Source organism: Armigeres subalbatus, chromosome 2, assembly GCF_024139115.2.
Source record: "Armigeres subalbatus isolate Guangzhou_Male chromosome 2, GZ_Asu_2, whole genome shotgun sequence".
Classification (NCBI taxonomy): domain Eukaryota; kingdom Metazoa; phylum Arthropoda; class Insecta; order Diptera; family Culicidae; genus Armigeres; species Armigeres subalbatus.
Window position 1 is genome coordinate 156,699,724 of NC_085140.1, and position 20,907 is coordinate 156,720,630.

The following is a 20,907-nucleotide window of genomic DNA, read 5'->3' on the forward strand; positions in this document are numbered from 1 at the left end:
TCGTATTAGCGCTGAAAATATTTTTTCAAATCCTCTATAAAATTGCATTACAACACTACGAATATGAACATTGTCAGTGTCTAATATTGTGACACTATGAGCAGGAGAGGGAGCAGATGTGCCAATATAAAAACTTATGTAGTTGATGATAATTGACTAAATCACTTCCTCCAGGTATCTGGCAATTCCAATCCTACCCACTACGTTTGACAATAGCCAACATCTTTGAGTTTCCCATTGTTCTATTGAAATTGGGTTTCCCACTGACAATTCTATTTTGTAAACAAACCACTATTCCGAAGTGATTTTTTCCAAATAGATTTAATTATTTTTCATCATTTTTCAAGAATTTGTGCGAAAGTATGAATGCAAGGTGTATTTTAACAAGAATATTTATGGATTTAATAAATTTTTAATATTACAATCGGCACCAAGCGCACTACTTCGCCAAAATATCATGATATTCAAAATACATTTTCAATGGCAGGTTTCAACGATTATGATTACGCCTTCGTATTAAATTAATCGATGTTTTTGATGCTAGCATCAGAAACATGACCGCTTCGCAGACCCCTGACTTCCTCTATAGGAAAGTCACTAAAGAAATATCACTAAGGAAGAAGTAAGAATAAAAATAAGAAGGAAGAAAAGAAGAATGAAAAAAGAAGATGGATGAAAGAGGAAAGAAGAAAGGAGAGAGAAGAAAAATAAAGACAGCGAAGAAAAAGAAAAAAAAAAGAAAGAATGAAGGAAAAAGGAGGTAAGGACTGTTCACTTTATTGAGAGGACACTTTCACATGATGATGTAAAACAGACAGATTGGTCAATTTTGATAGAGTTTGCTTTATCGTATATTACAATACACTGTCAATCAACTGTAATTTTTGAAAAGAGATAAAACAGTTTAAATCCAACAAAATGGCGCTTATTGTCAAAGCTTCTCGAATTTCGCGTAAACATAAGTTTTCCAACTCATTTTTTTATAAGTAAAATTGACAGTTGAAATAAAAAATGTAAATCGGGATGCCTACAAAATCATCCAGAAGATCAGAAAGAAACACACTGTCATTGATTTGTCGATATCCAGAAACAGAAACGGTTTAAGCTGTTGAAAATCCAATAAATTGAGGCTGTTATAAGTATCGCAAATTTCTTAGTTAGAATTGTTTCGTTGATGATTGAATTTCATGTTTTAAGGGTCAGATAATATATTCAACGAAACAAAACAGATTTCTAAAAAGATTGATGGTTTAAACAACATCGACATTACAACGTGTCCTCTTTATAAACTGAACAGTCCTTAACAAAATAAAGGAAGGAATATCCAGTAAACAAACGAAACAAAAAATGAAGTTAAGAGAAAGAAGAAAACGCATAGATAGAAGGAGGAACAAAACAGGATGAAGGAAGAAGAAACAAAGAAAAGGGAAAATGTAGATGAAACAGGAAAGAAGGAAGAAGAGAGATAGATGAAGGTAGAAGAAATAAGGATGAAATGAGAAGGATGAAGAAAGAAAATCACAAAGGAAAAGGAATTAAGAAGACAGAAGAAAGAAAGAAAAAGAAGAAGGTGAGGAAGAAATAATTAGGAATGAAGAAAAGAGAAGGAAGAAGGAAGAGGAGAGATAAAAGAAGGAGGAAGTGGAGAGAAGGAAGAAGGAAGAAAGAAGAGAGAAGAAAGAAAGGAGAAGGAATAAGGAAGGAGGAATAAAGAACAAGGAAAAAATGGAAGAAGAATGATGGGAGATGGAAGAAAAAAGAAGAAAGAAGGAAGATAGAAGAAGAAAAAAAAGAATAAGAAAGAAGGAAGAAGGAGGAAGGAAGAAATAAGTAGAAAGAAGAAGGAAGGAATAAGAAAGAAGGAAGATAGAAGAGGAAAGAAAGAATAAGGAAGATGGAAGAAGGTAGAAGAAAGAAAATAGATGGACAAATGGAGAAGGAAGAAGGAAAAAGGAAGATAGAAGAAGGAAAAAGGAAGATAGAAGAAGGAAGAATGAAGAAGGAAGAAGGAAGAAGAAAGAAGGAAGAAGGAAGAAGGAAGAAGGAAGTAGGAAGAAGGAAGAAGGAAGAAGGAAGAAAGAAGAAGGAAGAAGGAAGAAGGAAGAAGGAATAAGGAAGAAGGAAGAAATAAGAAGGAAGAAGGAAGAAGGAAGAAAGGAGAAGGAAGAATGAAAAAGGAAGAATGAAGATGGAAGGAAGGAAGGAAAAAAAGGTAGAATGAAGAAAAGAGTAGGAAGAAGGAAGAGGAGAGAAGGAAGAAGGAAGAAAGTAGAAAGAACAAAGACAGGAGAAGGAACAAGGAAGCAGGAATAAACAACAGGGAAAAATGGAAGAAGAATGAAGGAAGAAGAAAAAAAAAAGAAAAAAGAAGTAAGAAGGAATAAGAAAGAAGAAAGATAGAAGGAAGAAGTAAGAAGAAAAAAGGTAGAAGGAAAAAGGAAGAAGGAAGAAGGAAGAAGAACAAGGAAGAAGGAAGATGGAAGAAGAAAGAAGGAAGAAGGAAGAAAGAAGAAGGAAGAAGGAAGAAGGAAGAAGGAAGAAGGAAGAAAGAATAAAAAGGAAGGAAGAAGGAAAATGAAAGAAGAAAGAAAAAAGATGTAGGCCGAAGGAAGAAGAAACAAGAAAGAAATAATAAGGATGGAGGCCGAAGGAAGAAGAAACAAGAAATAAATAATAAGTATATAGGCAGAAGGAAGAAGAAACAAGAAACAAATAATAAGGAGGAAGGTAGAACAAAGATGGAAGAGAAAGAAGGAAAAATGAATAAGGAAGAAATGAGAAAGAAGTATGAAGTAGGAAGAAGGAAGTAGGAAAAAGGAAGATGGAAGAAAGAAGAAGCAAGAATGAAGAAGGAAGAAGGAAGAAGAAAGAAGAAAGATGGAAGAAGGAAGAAGGAAGAAGGAAGAAAAAAGAAGGAAGAAGGAAGAATGAAGAAGGAAGAAGGAAGAAGGAAAAAGGAAGAAGGAAGAAGGAAGAAGGAAGAAGGAAGAAGGAAGAAGGAAGAAGGAAGAAGGAAGAAGGAAGAAGGAAGAATAAAGAAGGAACAAGGAAGAAGGAAGAAGGAAGAAGGAAGAAGGGAGAAGGAAGAAGGAAGAAGGAAGAAGGAAGAAGGAAGAAGGAAGAAGGAAGAAGGAAGAAGGAAGAATGAAAAAAGAAGAAGGAAGAAGAAAGAAGGAAGAAGGAAGAAGAAAGAAGGAAGAGGAAGAAGGAAGAAGGAAGAAGGATGTAGGATGAAGGAAGAAGGAAGTAGGAAGAAGGAAGAAAGAAGCAGGAAGAAGGAAACTGAAAGAAGAAAGAAAAAAGGACGGAGGCAGAAGGAAGAAGAAACAAGAAAGAAATAATAAGGAGGAAGGTAGAACAAAGATGGAAGAGAAAGAAGGAAAAGGCAGTACGAAGTATAAAGTGGGAAGGAAGGAAGGAAAAGGGAAGAAGGAAGAATGAAAAAGCAAGAAGGAAGAAGGAAGAAGGAACAAGGAAAAAGGAAGAAGGAAGAAGGAACAAGGAAGAATTAAGAAAGAAGAAAGAAGAAGAAGCTGGAATATGGAAAATGGAAGAAGAAAGAAAGAAGAAACAAGAAAGAAATAATAAGAAGGAAAGTAGAACAAAAATGGAAGAGAAAGAAGGAAAAAGAAAGAAAAAAGAAGGAGAAAGGGAGACGGAAGTAGGAAGTATGAAGCTGAAAGAAGGAAGAAGGAAACTGAGAAAGGAATAATGAAGAAGGATGATGGCAGAAGAAGAAGGAAAAAATGAGAATGAGGATGAAGGATGAAAGAAAAAGGAAAAAGAAAGTAGAAAATCATTCTACTATTAGTGGACTATCGTATTCACGGTTCAGCTTTGTTGGTAAAATTTTTCCTGTTTTATGTTTAAATTTTTGTCGAAAGTCTCGTATTAGACAAAGATGTTCGTGGTAAGATGTTTACCATTTTTGAAATCCTCTCATGATAAATCAATTATATTCAATAAATGCATGTTCCTTTTTTCTGTGCTTCTTGAACCAATAAGTATCATCGACTCACACAATAACACCACCACTCTTGGTTAGATGTTACCGATTTTTTCTATCTATGCATGATTGAGTAAAATGCACACCCGAGCCCCTTTAACTTTTTTAGGAGATTTTCGGCAATTTTTCAAGAGTGTTTACAACAGCGCATGTAGTTCGGATCTCAAACTACGAAGCTTGCAGTAAACATTCTTGAAAGTATGTCTGAAACACAAAAAAGCAAAAAAGTCGTTTTGTCTTGGGGGTGCATTTTACCCCAGTTTACCTTACCCTCTTCAAGTTTTAAAATATTTTGTTTGGCTTAAGAAATACTTTGGAGTGTCTACTTTACCGTCAACTAACAAAAAGTTCATAGAACACTCCATTCCTAAGATTACTGACCGCCGAAAAGCGTAGCAATGTCGCAGCACTCTTAGCGAAACACGATTAACTCGAAACCATGTTTTCAAAGTTGACAGACGTCATCTTGATGTTATGAATATCGAATGTACTATTAGTTTTCACACTTCCGGTATTCTGAATTCATTTTTAAATCAGTGAATTCATGGTTTCGTACCCGCTGCTGCTAGTATCCAGGCGCTAACGAATATGCATAAAGGAAGGATGTAGCTAACCGACAGAAGCTTGTATGAAAAACATCTAAAGCGGATTTTCACGAGAGAAGGAAACTTTCGGCAAACAATAAATATGCACACGAATATCCATCACAGATTATGGCTTTCGGGGCCCTCCTTAGCCGTGCGGTAAGACGCGCGGCTACAAAGCAAGACCATGCTGAGGGTGGCTGGGTTCGATTCCCGGTGCCGGTCTAGGCAATTTTCGGATTGGAAATTATCTCGGCTTCCCTGGGCATAAAAGTATCATCGTGCTAGCCTCATGATATACAAATGCAAAAATGGTAACCTGGCTTAGAAACCTCGTAGTTAATAACTGCGGAAGTGCTTAATGAACACTAAGCTGCGAGGCGGCTCTGTCCCAGTGTGGGGATGTAATGCCAATAAGAAGAAGAAGAAGAGTTATGGCTTTGAAACCATTCCCCCGACAATTTATCGCCGAGCAATAGGCGATAGACACTTATCTCTACCCCTAAAATCTCCCTGAAGAATGTCCAAACCAAGAATCTAAACGTCGGATACAGTAGAATTACTCCGCTTTTTGTATTCTTTATCCAGAAAAGCCAAAAACAGATGGATTATTTGCTAACTACCCTGGACAGTTAGCTAAAACAGCATGACTGGAAAGTGAACCTCGGTAATCCAAGTTAGAAATGGGTAATTCAACCAATTACGCTCGTGCATCACAAGCACAGACATCGAAATCGAGTAACTAGCGGGTTTGGCTCCAATCCTCAGTTCAAACAAGATATCGTGCGGAGAGCGGAAACAACAACGCAGCAACAAAGGCGCTATTTTTCTGCTGTTATTAATTGGAAGGAAGCTCTTTTTCAGGCTAATATTAGGTACAAAAGAAATGTAAATTGAGAGAAAGTTTCGCAACACTACAAAGCACAATCTTATGGTGATTGCAGAAAATTCAATGGCACCAGTATCGGACACAGTGGCGGCCGTCGGCGGATGGCGGATTTCTGCAGAAAATGTATTCGCAGGGATGGTGTCTGTATGAATTCAGCGGTAAATCAACGAGGGGCCATTGTCGGCGTCAGCAGAACCACAAGATTTCGACTTTGGGTTCGTTGACGTTAGTAACTAGAAATGAGCATTATAAAAGAACTATTTTGATTGAATTCACTTGATGAATAAATGCACTTAATTCATAATCAATTAAGAAACCAAAAGTAGAAATATTATTCCTAACTTATAGCAATTTTATTTTCTGTGCTTTTCCGTTAGAATATGTCTGATTTATTTTATCAATTCGTGTTTCTCAACATTAATTATAAACAAATGTCTGAATCGTGCGAGAAAAGTGCACTTTACATCTTTAAATGACTTCATACGCTACTGCGGCAAATAAGTTTTCTGTAGCAACAACCGCCGATGGCCATCACTGATGCCTAAAAGACGGCTACCGACGCGAACACTACATCAGCAAATTCAAATATCGCAAATCAAAGATTTTTCTGGGTAAAATGGTGGTCCTGAAAAGGGCCGATTTATTTAAATAATACTTCTTTGCAATCACCAACACCATGCGAGGTAATGTCACTTGAGTGCTGCTGCTTCAAAAAAACGACTCGAAACTAAATAATAAATGGAGCTTCAATGCGTTCACTTTAATTGTGATTCTTTACAGATTTTTCCTCTCTATTTTACTCCATTTTTCTCATGTAAAGTAGTCAATATGCTTTTTATATCACGTATCTTTCCTATCAAGTTTCTCGAGGAATTCCTTCAGAGGTTCTTCCAGGAATTTCTTTGGAAGTTTTTCCAGAAATTTCTCCGCAAGTTCATCCAGAAATTATTTCGGAAGATCCTCCAGAAATTCTTTCGGAAGATCCTCCAGAAATTCTTTCGGAAGATCCTCCAGAAATTCTTTCGGAAGTTACTGCAGAAATTCCTTCGGAAGTTCTTCCAGGAATTCCTTCAGAAGTTCCTCCAGAAATTCTTTCGGAAGATCCTCCAGAAATTCTTCCGGAAGTTACTGCTGAAATAACGAAACAAAATAACAAAATGGAGCTTCAATGCGTTCACTTTAATTGTGATTCTTTACAGATTTGTCCTTTCTTTTTTACTCCATTTTTCTCATGTAAAGTAGTCAATATGCTTTTTATATCACGTATCTTTCCTATCAACAACTCAAAAACAGCCTACCATCAGTCCAAAACTCGTGAGAAAATTTTAATTCAGTGCTGCTGCTGGCCTAACTCACGATGATTTGCACTAAATAGCAACAGACGGCCTCGTTGAGGTCCATATTTGCCCGTAAGTGAAATATTATCGCAAGATCCGGACAATCGTTTAGTTGCTGTTAGTGATTGTTAACTACTAATCGAACGTAATCAGGACCACAATTTTAAACGGAAGAGAGTTGATTGGAGACATATTTGCTGCAAGGTGACAGAAAATGTAAAAGCAAATGGTGATGGCCGGCCGGAAATAATTGCGGCAAAAATTTATTTGCCTTTTTAGCGTCTGTAGCCATTCAGCGGTGAAAATGTAATTATCTCGCAGGATTCATACATCGGTCGTTGTAAATGTCTGACGCGGGAAAAGCGCAAACAGTAAAATTTTAATACTTAACTGAGATAGATGAATTCTCACACTATTGGTATGCTGAATTCATTGATTCTTGATCTGCAGCCAGCGTTGATCAGCAAATGAGTTCTAGTTTCTGGGGAAAGCATAAAACATGATGAAAGTAATTGTCACATAAAGTGACAAGTAGAAGAAAATATGCATTTTTAACATACCCTCCGAAAACCCGGAACTTCTCCTGTGTCTGTGGACCGATGCGGGATCAAGAACTAGATCAGAAAACTAGAAGAGTTTTTGCGTCTAATGGTTCCGGTTGGTTATCAAAAATCGGAATATTTTAGGCACAATTATGACGATTTGAATTTCCACATAATTTTGTTTATCTTAACCTTTTTGTCGAACCCCAGTATATTTATAGATATCTTAATACCGGAAATCACCTTTTTTGAGCCACCAGAGTTACGTCCCCCATTAGGCACTGTTAAGAACTTCACTATATGGTTTCTAATTAACGCTTTATATTATGTTCTAATTAGCAGTGTTGGTAAATCTCAAATTCTCAAATCTCATCGGTGATTCAAATCATGCGTGAGTCAAATTCCATCAGAATCAAGGCCCAGAGAATCGCTCATGATTTGAATCGCAATTTGCATCATTGAATGATTTTTACGTGTTCTTTATTGTTAAATGCATTGAATTAGCTATTTCGCTTAAAAGAATGACAAATAAATCCATATGTAAATAAAACGGCGAGTGAGCAAAGCGATGCGATTCTGTTCGAGAAATTCAAGCGCGAGCGATGCTCTCTCTACAAGCTCGCAAGCGAGTTTACTCGTGCATGAAGCCGTGCATGGGGCCCTCCTTAGCCGTGCGGTAAAACGCGCAAGACCATGCTGAGGGTGGCTGGGTTCGATTCCCGGTGCCGGTCTAGACAATTTTCGGATTGGCAATAGTCTCGACTTCCCTGGGCATAAAAGTATCATCGTGCTAGCCTCATGATATACGAATGCAAAAATGGTAACATGGCTTAGAAACCTTGCAGTTAATAACTGTGGAAGTGCTTAATGAACACTAAGCTGCGAGGCGGCTCTGTCCCAGTGTGGGGATGTAATGCAAATAAGAAGAAGAAGAAGATGAAGCCTCGATGATTGAGATTTGAGTATGATTCTACCAACACTGCTAATTGGGCTGATAGAAATATTAGAAAAGAAATTAGCCCCCCCCCTTGGCTTCCGGGAAAGATCTAATTTTCTTTGTGGCATATGAAAAACAGATGTTGAAGGTAACTACTTTTTTCGGTGGGCTCGAACCCACGACCCTCAGTTCGAGTCCCATCAAAGGAAAGTGGTTACCTTCAACACATGTCTCAAATCAAAATCTTCCACATATTGTACATATTTACATCTGAGTTTTCAGAACATTTTATATAAAAATCGGGTGGTCCAATACGGAAAATAGGCAATTATCTTTGATTGAACAAAAAAAAAATGCTTGTGCTTACTAGGGGAACTGTTCCGTTTTCCATCTCACTGAACATATATTCATCTAACCGCAAAACAAAGCAATACAGCACGAATGTCATCACTTTTTTTTGCCAAAATGCGTGTTCAGTGCTGAAAAAAATAAAATAAATAAGAAGCAAATAAACTGCCGTTATACGCATAACTGTCCCATGTGCATAGGAAATCCCAGCAAACATGGGACAACTATGCGTATGACGGCAGTAAAATACCTTTTCATTGCTTTGTTTTTGATGGCATGAAAATGAGAGGTGTGAGATGAAGTGTCGAACAGTTCACCTATTTGATTGGGCGAGACAAAGTTCGACGGGTCTGCTAGTGTTGAATAATTATAAACAAGGTTTTGCCAATGTTAATGTTGTCATTTAGTTGTATATTCTCATCTATTCGGATAGAACGGATAGAAGAATGTTCCATTCTTCATAACGCTCTATAGCTGTCTCTATCGACGTCGTAAAACTTCAGAGAACATTTGATTAGAAAAAGTTCTTCGTATTAGTGCCGTAAAAAAGGTTTCATGAATTATTATCGCCTTGGGATTCTGCTGGATCTTTGTGCAACAGCGCACAACTGTACTCCTCTGATGGAAAAATATGAGACGAGTATAAAATACGATATTTACATCATAGGAAGTTCAGACGGCTGATAAAAAATGATAAGATCCAATTAGTCAATACGATTCAACTAATGCAAAGATTCATTTAATTTTATATTGCGTCAACTCCAACAATTATCACACCTCCAAATGGCACGTATCGTCTAAGGATCTGAGCTGTCGTTCATCAGCAGGATTCCCAATGGAAATTACCACATCATCTAGTTTCTCTAACACGCATAACACAATTTCGCACTAACCGTTTCCATCTGTTTGATATAAGCAGGAGGCGAATTCCCCGATTGTATTAACGGTCTCCCGTGGTTGAATATGGCACATATCACCATTCCGAGCGAGAACATATCGCTCAATATGCTGCAGTTGGAGTTGATTTGGTTCTCAGGTGCTGTGTTCCGGAGCAATCGGATGATAAGAAAGGAAACTGGATTAAATGTGTTCGGTTATATGTATGAGATTTACATGACACAACATATCACACGTCACTGCCAACAGGTTAAGGTGGTTGAGCATTGTATGGTTTAAATTATGTTTAGAACAAAAGACTCTGAATATGCTTTCACAGTTGATGTCAGACTATACACTTATTGAATTTTCAACATTTCCAAAAATTTTAATGGAATAGGATGAAATTTCCGAGCTACCCTAATAAAATTTTACAAAAAATACGACTTCTAAATAAACGCGAAGACGGAAACAATGAAGTTATTGTGCAAACTACAATTATATTTCATTCCTGGAAAGGAGAATGTTATTTCTGGGTTTCCAACCAACGAACAAATATGGCTCTGATGTCTATCGTGGGGGAGGAAGCATTCTTTTGAGCTAAACCGATATGGCTTGTGATGTGGTATACAATATGCGGTGTCGGTGCTACTCGCTGAGCGCAATCATACCCATGTAATCCAGATTGGGCTGCACCATTTTGGATGTGCGGGTGGACCACGATTGGCACGGTACTGGATCGGTGGCGTCGGTTTCATTCACTCGTTCGGTGAACTCGAATCCCGCCAGCTTCCAGGTACCCTTTTTTGTTATCAGTATCGAGGAGGGGCACACGTTCCGGTGTATCACCTGGCCCGAGTAGTGCAGGAACGACAGAGCTTCTGTGATCTGGGGATTGTGGAGAAGAAAAAATGAAATTGATACGCATATGATTATTATTTCATACATGTGAATATACATATTCAAATCCTGAACAAACTCCGAATCATATGTATGTTAACAGACTTGAATGAAAAGATTTTCAGGAAATAAACTGAAAGCACGTCAAATTTAAAAAAAAAAAAAATATGTTATTTTTTATGTCATATAAGCTCATTACATCCCTGTCACAATGTACCAGAGATAAAATCGTCGTATACAACATCAGAGATTGATTACTTATTTACACTCTTTAAGTAACATACTTTCATGGTTTTAATCCCTTTTAGTAGAGCCCCAGAAGTACCTTAAATTGAGTTGTTTACAGAGCTATAACGTGGATGCATTGACATGCATTGGGGGCCACCCTTAGCCTTGCTGGGTTCGGTTCCCGGTCTGGTATGGGAACTTTTCGGGTTAACAATTTTCTCGATATTTGTTTTTGTATTAATATTCCTGAATATAAAAGTATCATCGTGTTAGCCACATGGTATATGAATGCTAAAGTGGTAACTTGGGTCAGAAATCTCGCAGTATCTGTGGAAGTGCTTAAAGAACACTGTGAGGCGGCAATCTCCCAGTGGGGGATGTAGTGCCAATAATTAAAAAAAAAAAGAAGAAGATTGAAATACAGTCGCCTCTCTACATCTCGATATTGAAGGGACCATCGAGATAGGGAGAGATCGAGGAATGGAAGGAAAATTGAAATGGGTACTAGATCCAAAAAAGCTCGTTACTATGAAAAACGACAACAAAACAAATGTCGTTTCTTGTTGTTGATGTTTTTGTTATTGTCCAAAGATAGTCTAGTAGCCTAAAATTTTGAACATATCGACATAAGGAGAGTGAATCCTGAAAAAAGTATGATCAGAACACATCGAGATAAAGATATATCGAGATAGGGAGGTTATTGAGATATAGAAAGCTCAAATGTATGTAGATTGAAGGGACTGAGGAAACCATCGATATCTCTCCCTATCGAGATGTAGAACATCGAGATGTAGAGAGTCGATTGTAAACAAAATGTGCGCTATCATTCAATTGAATCTGGATTTAAATCTTTAAAAAATGATAAACAAACCGTATAGGGTTGCAAGGGTCTCAAATTTTCAAACATAACTTTTTCCAACGATTTTTAGCAAGGGCAGCTATTTATAAGCAGAAGTGAACCCTATTGGAGTATTACACGGCTTATACAATTCAGGACAAGTGGCTTTCTATTATACTTATCAATAAAATAATGCAGTAGTACGCATGTATTGAAATTTTGATTTAAAACAGTCAAAAACAATGAATTTTTAACCATATAGCCAGCATTTATTCCACTAAAGAAGCAGTTTACCAATTGTTGGTGCAAGCAATTTTTGTAACTGGTTAAAGTTAGTCATTTTTATAATCAAATTTTAAAATTTGTCTATCAGTCAATGTGTTAAAACTTCGCCTTATAATCGATTAAGGAAAATATGTCCTCTTGTGTTTTCACTAACATCTCTACTTTTGATACCTTTACTCTTGGGAGTTCTATCATGAGGTGGAAGGTGTTCAGAGGTTCTGCATTGAAACTGATGTCCAGAACTCAATTGGATGAGATTGATAAAGATTTCTATTTGCACTCGAAATCTGTAAAGTAGATAGCTTTTCTCACGAAGCTCTAGCGCGTAGCATTGTCATTGTCGAGTAGTATGTATGTATGAAGCTACTCCAGCTAATGCGCTGTTGACATTGACAGAAAAGCAAATGCCAGGTAAATCGTATGGGGTGGAGAAGTGTTATTCAAAAGTTCACCTATTACAGGTACCTAGCATCGTTATCTATGTTACGCCAAACATACTCCCTTATGGAGTCCGTATAAAACCAGCGTCATGCAGTAGGCGTTGTGAATCAGCAAATGCATTCGATTCATTGCACCCTGCCCAGGGACAAACTTTTCAGAATCCAAACATTGCAGTCACAATATGGTCGACCTTGCTCCTTTGTATTTGCGTGATCAAGAGAAACCCACTCAATTAATTTGCAGTTAGAAAAGTTAATAATTTTCTAATGCGATTGCTGCAATGCGGTAGGGCGTAAATTAAAAGTTACTTTGCAGAGCTTTCCGGTTGTGGTTATTTTGGATTTTGCTTTTGAAGCTTTGTGGTTGCTGTTGTCTGTGAAGGTCACTCCTGACAGAATCCAAGTTTCAAAGTGCTCGCGTTTTCGGGGGCACACCACTCGATACGGAGGCGGCGGACAACTGTCATTTTTGTTGATTCAGCTTTGCTGCGTCGCAGCATGCGTGAAAACATAAAAATGACAGTTGTGCGTTGCTTCCGTATCGAGTGGTGTGCCCCCGAAAACGCGAGCACTTTGAAACTTGGATTCTGTCAGGAGCGACCTGAAGGGACTGTGGTTACTGCAGGCTTATTTGAACTGTTATTTTTTGTTGTTTAAAAGTAATTGACAGTTACGACGGATTGGTTTATTTCTTTTTTATCGAGTTTTGTACATTCTATAATTTTTCCATTGTTGACTTTATTTTTATAATCGTTTCTGATATTACACGACATGGTCGTGTGAAAAATATTCCATACTATATTTTACAAAGTGTCTCCAGTTTGCATGATAAATCCAGAAATTTAAAAACTTTTATTACACAAATTTTAAAATTTTGAACTGAATACTTTTTATGTTGATGTCCCCCAGTTTAAAAAAATTCGAACGTATTGGAAAACAATCGCTTGACATAGTTATAAAATGAGAAGGAGTTAATTTATTTTGTGTGTCGTAATCCTAGCCTGTCATTGGACTGTTACCATTTTTGACCAAAAAATCTGACGGGACTGGTCAGCAAGTTTAATCCGAAACATTGTGTTCAAGCTCGTGGCATTGAGTAAGCAATTTATCTTTATTTGTTCAGCAACGCCATTTTCTTCCTTTTCCTTTTTTGCGGTATCACGTGTGATATCATAATTGCAACCGACAAGAAGTTTTGCGAAAAATCAAAACGAGCAGACGTTGTGTTTCACGAGAATAATGATCAATTATCGGAATGGTTTTCAATTTTTCGTCTCCGGCAACGTAATTCCCTAATAAAAGGTCTAATGAAAGGTCAAAGTACATGTCCTGATTCAATCGCAAGATGGTTCTCACCTGAAGGATGCCATATTTAAGTTCGATATCCAAGAAGCTGTATTCCTTGGCGTGAAGAGGTCTGTTGGCGGGGGAACTGTTCTGCATCTGCTGGGAGGCACCTGTACTGGGCGGACCAGGTGCTGTGCCCGCACTTTCCTGTGAATTGAAATAATAGAATGATTGATTAAATTGGATGTTACAGGTAATCAAATTAGAGCAGATCCCAGTCTGTCCCGCTGTCAGGTTAATATTTTCGTTGATGAATGTTGCAGATTTTCAAATTAGATACATTCTTCTTCTTCTTATTGACATTACGTCCCCACACTGGGACAGAGCCGCCTCGCAGCTTAGTGTTCATTAAGCACTTCCACAGTTATTAACTGCGAGGTTTCTAAGCCAGGTTACTATTTTTGCATTTGTATATCATGAGGCTAACACGATGATACTTTTATGCCCAGGGAAGTCGAGATAATTTCCAATCCGAAAATTGCCTAGACCGGCACCGGGAATCGAACCCAGCCACCCTCAGCATGGTCTTGCTTTGTAGCCGCACGTCTTACCGCACGGCTAAGGAGGGCCCCAAATTAGCTACATTAGCTAGGGCAAATTGTCTCATGTTGGATCCTTCATCAATAGTGAACTGAGAAAACACATTTTAAAAGAAACACGCAAAAAAGCGTTCCCAAATTCGTGAACCTGCAAACATACACTGTGATTTTAATCACGGTTCGGGAACACCAGTTACGATTTCCATATTTTTCCAAAAAACGTGATTGTTTTTCCCGAAACCGTGATTTAAAATACATCGTAAATTTGATAGATCATAAATTCGTGATAGTTTTTTTTTGCGTGTAACAAAAACAATAAACATGTATGGAGTGAAGTCAGTGTGCATTTCGAATCAGGGACAGGTATCTTCGTATTACTATCACTTGTAATTGTAAAATTATATTGCCGTCTTTTTTCTTCCCACGAAAATTTTACTCAATTTCCGTCAAAAGCAGGATTACTCATAGTTTTGAGTTGTCCTGCTTTAGACGGAAATTGAGTAAAATTTCCGTGGGATAGAAAGAAAGGGCAATACAATTTTACTCAGTCACTGAGTAGGTGAAAGTTAGCGTGATTGCCACTTAATCGCTGTGAAATCTCATCACATTCAAAGCCATCGCCTCCATTATCTAATCGCAAGTAGCGATACTAATATCTGGCAGTCATACTATTTATATTCGAGCTTTTCTTTTTTGTTTCTAGCAACAGGGTAAAACTTTTTTTATTCCTTTTATTATTTGGTAGACACTTTGTTTCTTATTAGCTACTGTGCCGTGATCTACTGTAGTATTCTGCTGGACAGAATTCACACAGAATCTATTTTTAGATATTCGTTATTGTTAACATTGTCGGGGTCCATCTCTTCGTGAGTCCATTGTGTCCATTTGTCCATATCGTGAATCCAATTGCTCGTTGCATTGTTCTGTTCCCATTTATTCGGGTACGTTGGAAGTATGCCTCCGAGAAGAACAATTCTAGAGTGCTTTGAAAATAGGTCGTATGTGCAAAAGAGAGTCTCTCTTTGGATCTATTCTCTTTCGATTATTACAAAACTATACATAAGTTTACTTCGAATTTCTTGGCAGATATCCAAAGACAATAGCTTTGTCTATCACGCTGACGTGGAAATGTAGCAAAACATGCAAAACTAGCCGATATATTAGCGAAAGAGAGCGTGATCAAAGAGAATCTCTCGTTTGCACATACGACCTATTCTCAAAGCAATCTAGAATTTGTCAATTGTCAGTTGTCATCGTCAGTCGTGTCGAGAAGACGCGCACCCCAAGATGCCACCGGTGCACAGTGGGAAAAATGCGACCCAAAAAGGTACCTATTTATTGCGGCTACTTGCTGCGCCGGAAAAATACCATTCCTAAAGGGAAAATCCACGACAAATCGAATGGTGCTATTTTCATTCACCGGAAATTATGGGAACTGGCCGTTTTGCCCCATTTACCCCTAAAAATCATATTTTTTCTACGACAGCTATAATTTAACATCGATTGTGGCTAATTATTTCTATGTTTTCTGATGCTAATTAAGTAGAAAATACTTATGGTATCTATTCCAAACTTATACCATGACTGGAAGTGGCTGTTTTGCCCCATTTACCCGTGGAATCGTATTTTTCTATGACAGCTACAATTTAAAATCATATTCGGTGTTTTTTTTATGCTAGTTTAGTGGAAAATACGAATGGTATAAATTTCGGTCTTGAAAAATGACTGGAAGTGGCCATTTTGCCCCATTCACCTTCGATTTTTTTTTTCAGAAAACACAGAAATCTTTAGTCGAAATTGATTTTAAGTTGAAGCTGTCATAGAAAAACTATACGATTTTCGTGGGTGAATGGGGCAGAAAGGCCACTTCCAATTATGATCCAAGGTCGGAATTTATACCATTTGTATTTTCTACTATATTAGCATTAGAAAACATGGAAATAGTCAGCCGCAATTCATTTTAAATTGTAGCTTTCATAGAAAAATACGATTTCAGGGGTAACTGGGGCAAAACGGCCACTTCCAGTCATGGTATAAGGTCGGAATAGATACCCTTCGTATTTTCTACTGACTAAGCATCAGAAAACATAGAAATAGTTGGCCGAAATCGATTTTAAATTGCAGTTGTCATAGAAAAATTACGATTTTCGTGGGTAAATGGGGCAAAATAGCCACTTCCAGTCATTTTTGACGTAGGACTTACGTCTCTCTTTACTATACCGGGTGTCATTTCAAAATATTCAAATCGACCGCGTTACGCTATGTTGAAAGATTTTAAACGTTAATAGCGTTCGTCTCAGTGGACGAATTTCTCCGGTAAGCCCCTCAATCGACAGATTTCAAGTATGCCTTTCATGTCCATGCTTGATAAGACCCGAAAAACTTGTTTCAATAGGCATGAAACTGTTTTCAATTAAAAACATTGAGATCAAGGGAACCTATAAATATGGGTACCGCATAATTCTTGCATCATTCCATTACCACGTTCTGATTGGTGCAGACATCAGCGAATGAGCAGCCGCTGGGTCTGCCGAGAAGCCATAAAATAGCCCAACGCGATTTTTTCCTTTCATTCTGACCGGGACAAGCGAAGCAACCGCATCATCGATTGAACAGCACTCACACCTTTTAGCAGAGAATGAAGTCATCGAAGCCACCATCATCAGCCGAAACCTAGCCAGTACAGCAGCAGTCCACCCTACACACCCGACAAAGCAGCAATGCTGAGCAGATACCGGCAGCAGCAGCAGAGTAGAGCCGAGACCGGCCGGCATCGGTGCTGAGCCGAGACCGGCCGGCATCGGTGCTGAGCCGGGACAGACTGAAGAAAAGCCACATGATGCAGCACGTATGTCAAAAACAAACGGTTCTTCAGAGAGCCAATAATAGAGATCAATATCAATGCTTTCAATACCCTTCGATAGAAATTGTATTTGGGTGCCAAATCCAATATTCTAGAGAAAAAAATTATGCGTGATTGTCATAAATAGCGTCATAACTGACAGTGGATAATTTTTCAGATTTTTCGCGAAGTGGACGAAGGACTTCGCTTGACCATGCCTTTAAAGATTCATAAGATGTCCAAATCTCTCATATAATCTCACACCGATAACAGCTCAAACATTAATAAACTATCAATCGATTTTTCATCAAATGTTGGAAATGTTGATAAAAAAATATGTAGAAAACATTGTTTGATACTGACCGCACACAAAGCGAACGTGACTGAATGATTGTCCCATGTTACCAATTCTAAATCTTATCCCCGGAATCCCATGTCCGAGTGTTTCCTTCCTTCTACTACTAACAATGTTGTCTCAGAAAAGAACACGTACTTCCCACCTGAACTGCAATTCTAAGCTCGCTTGCCCGGCTTATTGGCCTGTATCTAGCGAAAAGTCCCGTTAGGAAATAGACGCCAGCAGCGAGCAACAAGCGTAAAAAAGAAGAAGCTCTTCTCGAACGCGTTGATGATGATGACGCTTTGGCTGCCAAAGAAGCGGGATACAAGACACTAGCTGATTGGCCCACCAATTGGGAAGCAGAGAAGATTCAAAATAAGGTATAAAAGAAAAGTGCATTCGCTCGCAGAGCATTCAGTCTTTTTTATACCATCACTAGAAATTCGCGGTTATATGAAAAGATCGTTTTCTTACTTTTTGCACTTAGCCGAAGCAAACAGCGTTTTTCAAGGCTCTAAGAGTTAAAAATAATGTTCTCCTTCAGTCGCTATCGCACGGATTAGAAGGCTCTTCAGTGAAAGGGCTGAGATACAGTCTACATCCCCTGCTGAGCCAACTTGTGGTTTATTTCAGGACAGATACTTCCTGAATTTTTTTTTATGATTCTTGTTCGAGGTAGATTTGATTTCTGTGTCGGTTTGATGAGAAGATTTTGCCAAGGAATGGTATGCAACGCCGATTATTTATCCAAAATAGTTGATGTGAGAAATTTGGACATATTATGTATCTTAAAGGCATGGTCAAGTCCTACGTCCACTTAGCGGTTATGTCACAGACATTACCCACTTAGATCGAGTAAAGCTTCCTATGAATCTTTAAATTTGGAGAATTTGAAATTAGAATGTTCGTTAGGGAATTGCAAATGCGGAAATTGTGAAGGTACAGGGGCGTTGAAGAAGTTTTCCAAAGGGGTCGGTGATCAGAAGCATACTTTTAAAGATCAAGAAAGTAACAGAGAGGATAGAGAGGAAAAGTATGGAAGAGAAAGTAAAAATTACGGTGATTATCCAGGTCAGAAGGACGGGAATAAAAGTCGGTTGAGAAACAACAATTTTGAAGAGGAAGAGAATGAAATGAAATACAACTATGAAAGGGATGAAGTGGAGAAGAAAGCGTTAGCAGAAAGAAGAACGTTTTACGTTTTTGTTGTTGTTAATTAATTATTCGTAAACTGAAAATATTATAAGAATAAAATAATAACTTTAAATAAAAGCTAGTGTTGATAAAATCGAGCTATCTCTGTGCTAAACTGCGCCCAAAACTATCCGTCATCAACAATGTTCGGTACCGACGACCGCCGCGGTACGACCTAGAGCGACTGAAGCAACCTGATGTCGCCACTGCATACGCGCAGCATCTCGAGGCAGCGTTGCCGGAAGAGGGTGAGCTCGATGGGGCCCCTTTTGAGGACTGCTGGAGTACAGTTAAAGCAGCCATTAACGACGCAGCGGAGAACAACATCGGGTATATGGGTCGAAGTCGACGGAACGATTGGTTCGACGAAGAGTGCAGACAGATTCTGGAGGAGAAGGACGCAGCGCGGGCGGTCGCGCTGCAGCAAGGTACCCGGCAGAACGTGGAACGTTATAGACGGAAGCGGAGACAGCAGACCCGCCTTTTTCAGGAGAAGAAACGCCGCCTGGAAGAAGCGGAGTGCGAGGAGATGGAACAGCTGTGTCGTTCTCAAGATACACGCAAGTTCTATCAGAAGCTCAACGCATCCCGGAAAGGCTTCGTGCCGCGAGCCGAAATGTGCCGGGATAAGGATGGGAGCATCTTGACGGACGAACGTGTGGTGATCGAAAGGTGGAAGCAGCACTACGAGGAACATCTGAATGGCGCTGAGAGTACAGGCAGTGAAAGTCAAGGCAGCGGAGGAGATGACTACGTCAGTTCAGCGGACGATGGAAGCCAACCAGCCCCCACCTTGAGGGAAGTTAAGGATGCCATTCAACAGCTAAAGACCAATAAAGCAGCTGGTAAGGATGGTATCGGAGCTGAGCTCATCAAGATGGGCCCGGAAAAGCTGGCCACTTGCCTGCACAAACTGATAGTCAGAATCTGGGAAACCGAACAGCTACCGGAGGAGTGGAAGGAAGGGGTTATATGCCCCATCTACAAGAAAGGCGACAAACTGGAGTGTGAGAACTTTCGAGCGATCACCATCCTTAATGCCGCCTACAAAGTGATATCCCAGATCATCTTCCGTCGTCTGTCACCATTAGTGAACGAGTTCGTGGGAAGTTATCAAGCCGGCTTCGTTGACGGCCGCTCGACAACGGACCAGATCTTTACTGTACGGCAAATCCTTCAAAATGCCGTGAATACCAGGTCCCAACGCACCATCTGTTCGTTGATTTCAAGGCGGCATACGACAGTATAGACCGCGTAGAGCTATGGAAAATTATGGACGAGAACAGCTTCCTGGAAAGCTTACCAGACTGATCAAAGCAACGGTGGATGGTGTGCAAAACTGTGTGAAGATTTCGGGCGAACACTCCAGTTCGTTCGAATCGCGCCGGGGACTAAGACAAGGTGATGGACTTTCGTGCCTGTTGTTCAACATTGCGCTAGAAGGTGTCATGCGGAGAGCCGGGTGTAACAGCCGAGGTACGATTTTCAACAGATCCAGTCAATTTATTTGCTTCGCGGATGACATGGACATTGTCGGCCGAACATTTGCAAAGGTGGCAGAACTGTACACCCGCCTGAAACGTGAAGCAACAAAAGTTGGACTGGTGGTGAATGCGTCAAAGACAAAGTACATGCTTGTGGGCGGAACCGAGCGCGACAGGGCCCGCCTGGGAAGCAGTGTTACGATAGACGGGGATACCTTCGAGGTGGTCGAGGAATTCGTCTACCTCGAATCCTTGCTAACGGCTGACAACAACGTTAGTCGTGAAATACGAAGGCGCATCATCTGTGGAAGTCGGGCCTACTACGGGCTCCAGAAGAAACTGCGGTCGAAAAAGATTCGCCACCGCACCAAATGTGTCATGTACAAGACGTTAATAAGACCGGTAGTTCTCTACGGACATGAAACATGGACAATGCTCGAGGAGGACTTGCAAGCACTCGGAGTATTCGAGAGACGGGTGCTTAGGACCATCTTTGGCGGTGTGCAAGAAGACGGTATGTGGCGGCGAAGAATGAACCATGAGCTCGCCCAACTCTACGGCGAACCCAGTATCCAGAAGGTAGCTAAAGCCGGAAGGGTACGATGGGCAGGACATGTTGCAAGAATGCCGGACAGCAACCCTGCAAAGATGGTGTTCGCTTCCGATCCGGCAGGTACGAGACGGCGTGGAGCGCAGCGAGCGAGATGGGCAGACCAGGTGCAGAACGACTTGGCGAGCGTGGGGCGTATCCGAGGATGGAGAGATGCGGCCTCGAACCGTGCATTGTGGCGTCAAATTGTTGATTCAGTGTTATCTGTTTAGATGTTAACTAAATAAATGAAAATGAATCGGGGTTGCATATCATTCCTTGGCAAAATCTTCTCATCAAACCGACACAGAAATCAAATCTACCTCGAACAAGAATCATAAAAAAATTCAGGAAGTATCTGT

At 39.5% G+C, this 20,907-nt stretch overlaps 1 protein-coding gene across 1 annotated transcript in view; it reads right to left on the reverse strand.

The window, feature by feature from the left end:
* The window catches only part of LOC134215353 (SCY1-like protein 2), a 330,601-nt gene that overhangs the window by 83,451 nt on the left and 226,243 nt on the right, over window positions 1-20,907 (reverse strand). The window contains exons 6-8 of the mRNA XM_062694565.1: window positions 13,567-13,704; window positions 10,191-10,407; window positions 9,537-9,682 (exon numbers count right to left, since the gene is read on the reverse strand). Of these exons, the coding sequence (XP_062550549.1) occupies window positions 9,537-9,682; window positions 10,191-10,407; window positions 13,567-13,704 (501 nt within the window). The remainder of the gene's footprint in view (window positions 1-9,536; window positions 9,683-10,190; window positions 10,408-13,566; window positions 13,705-20,907) is intronic.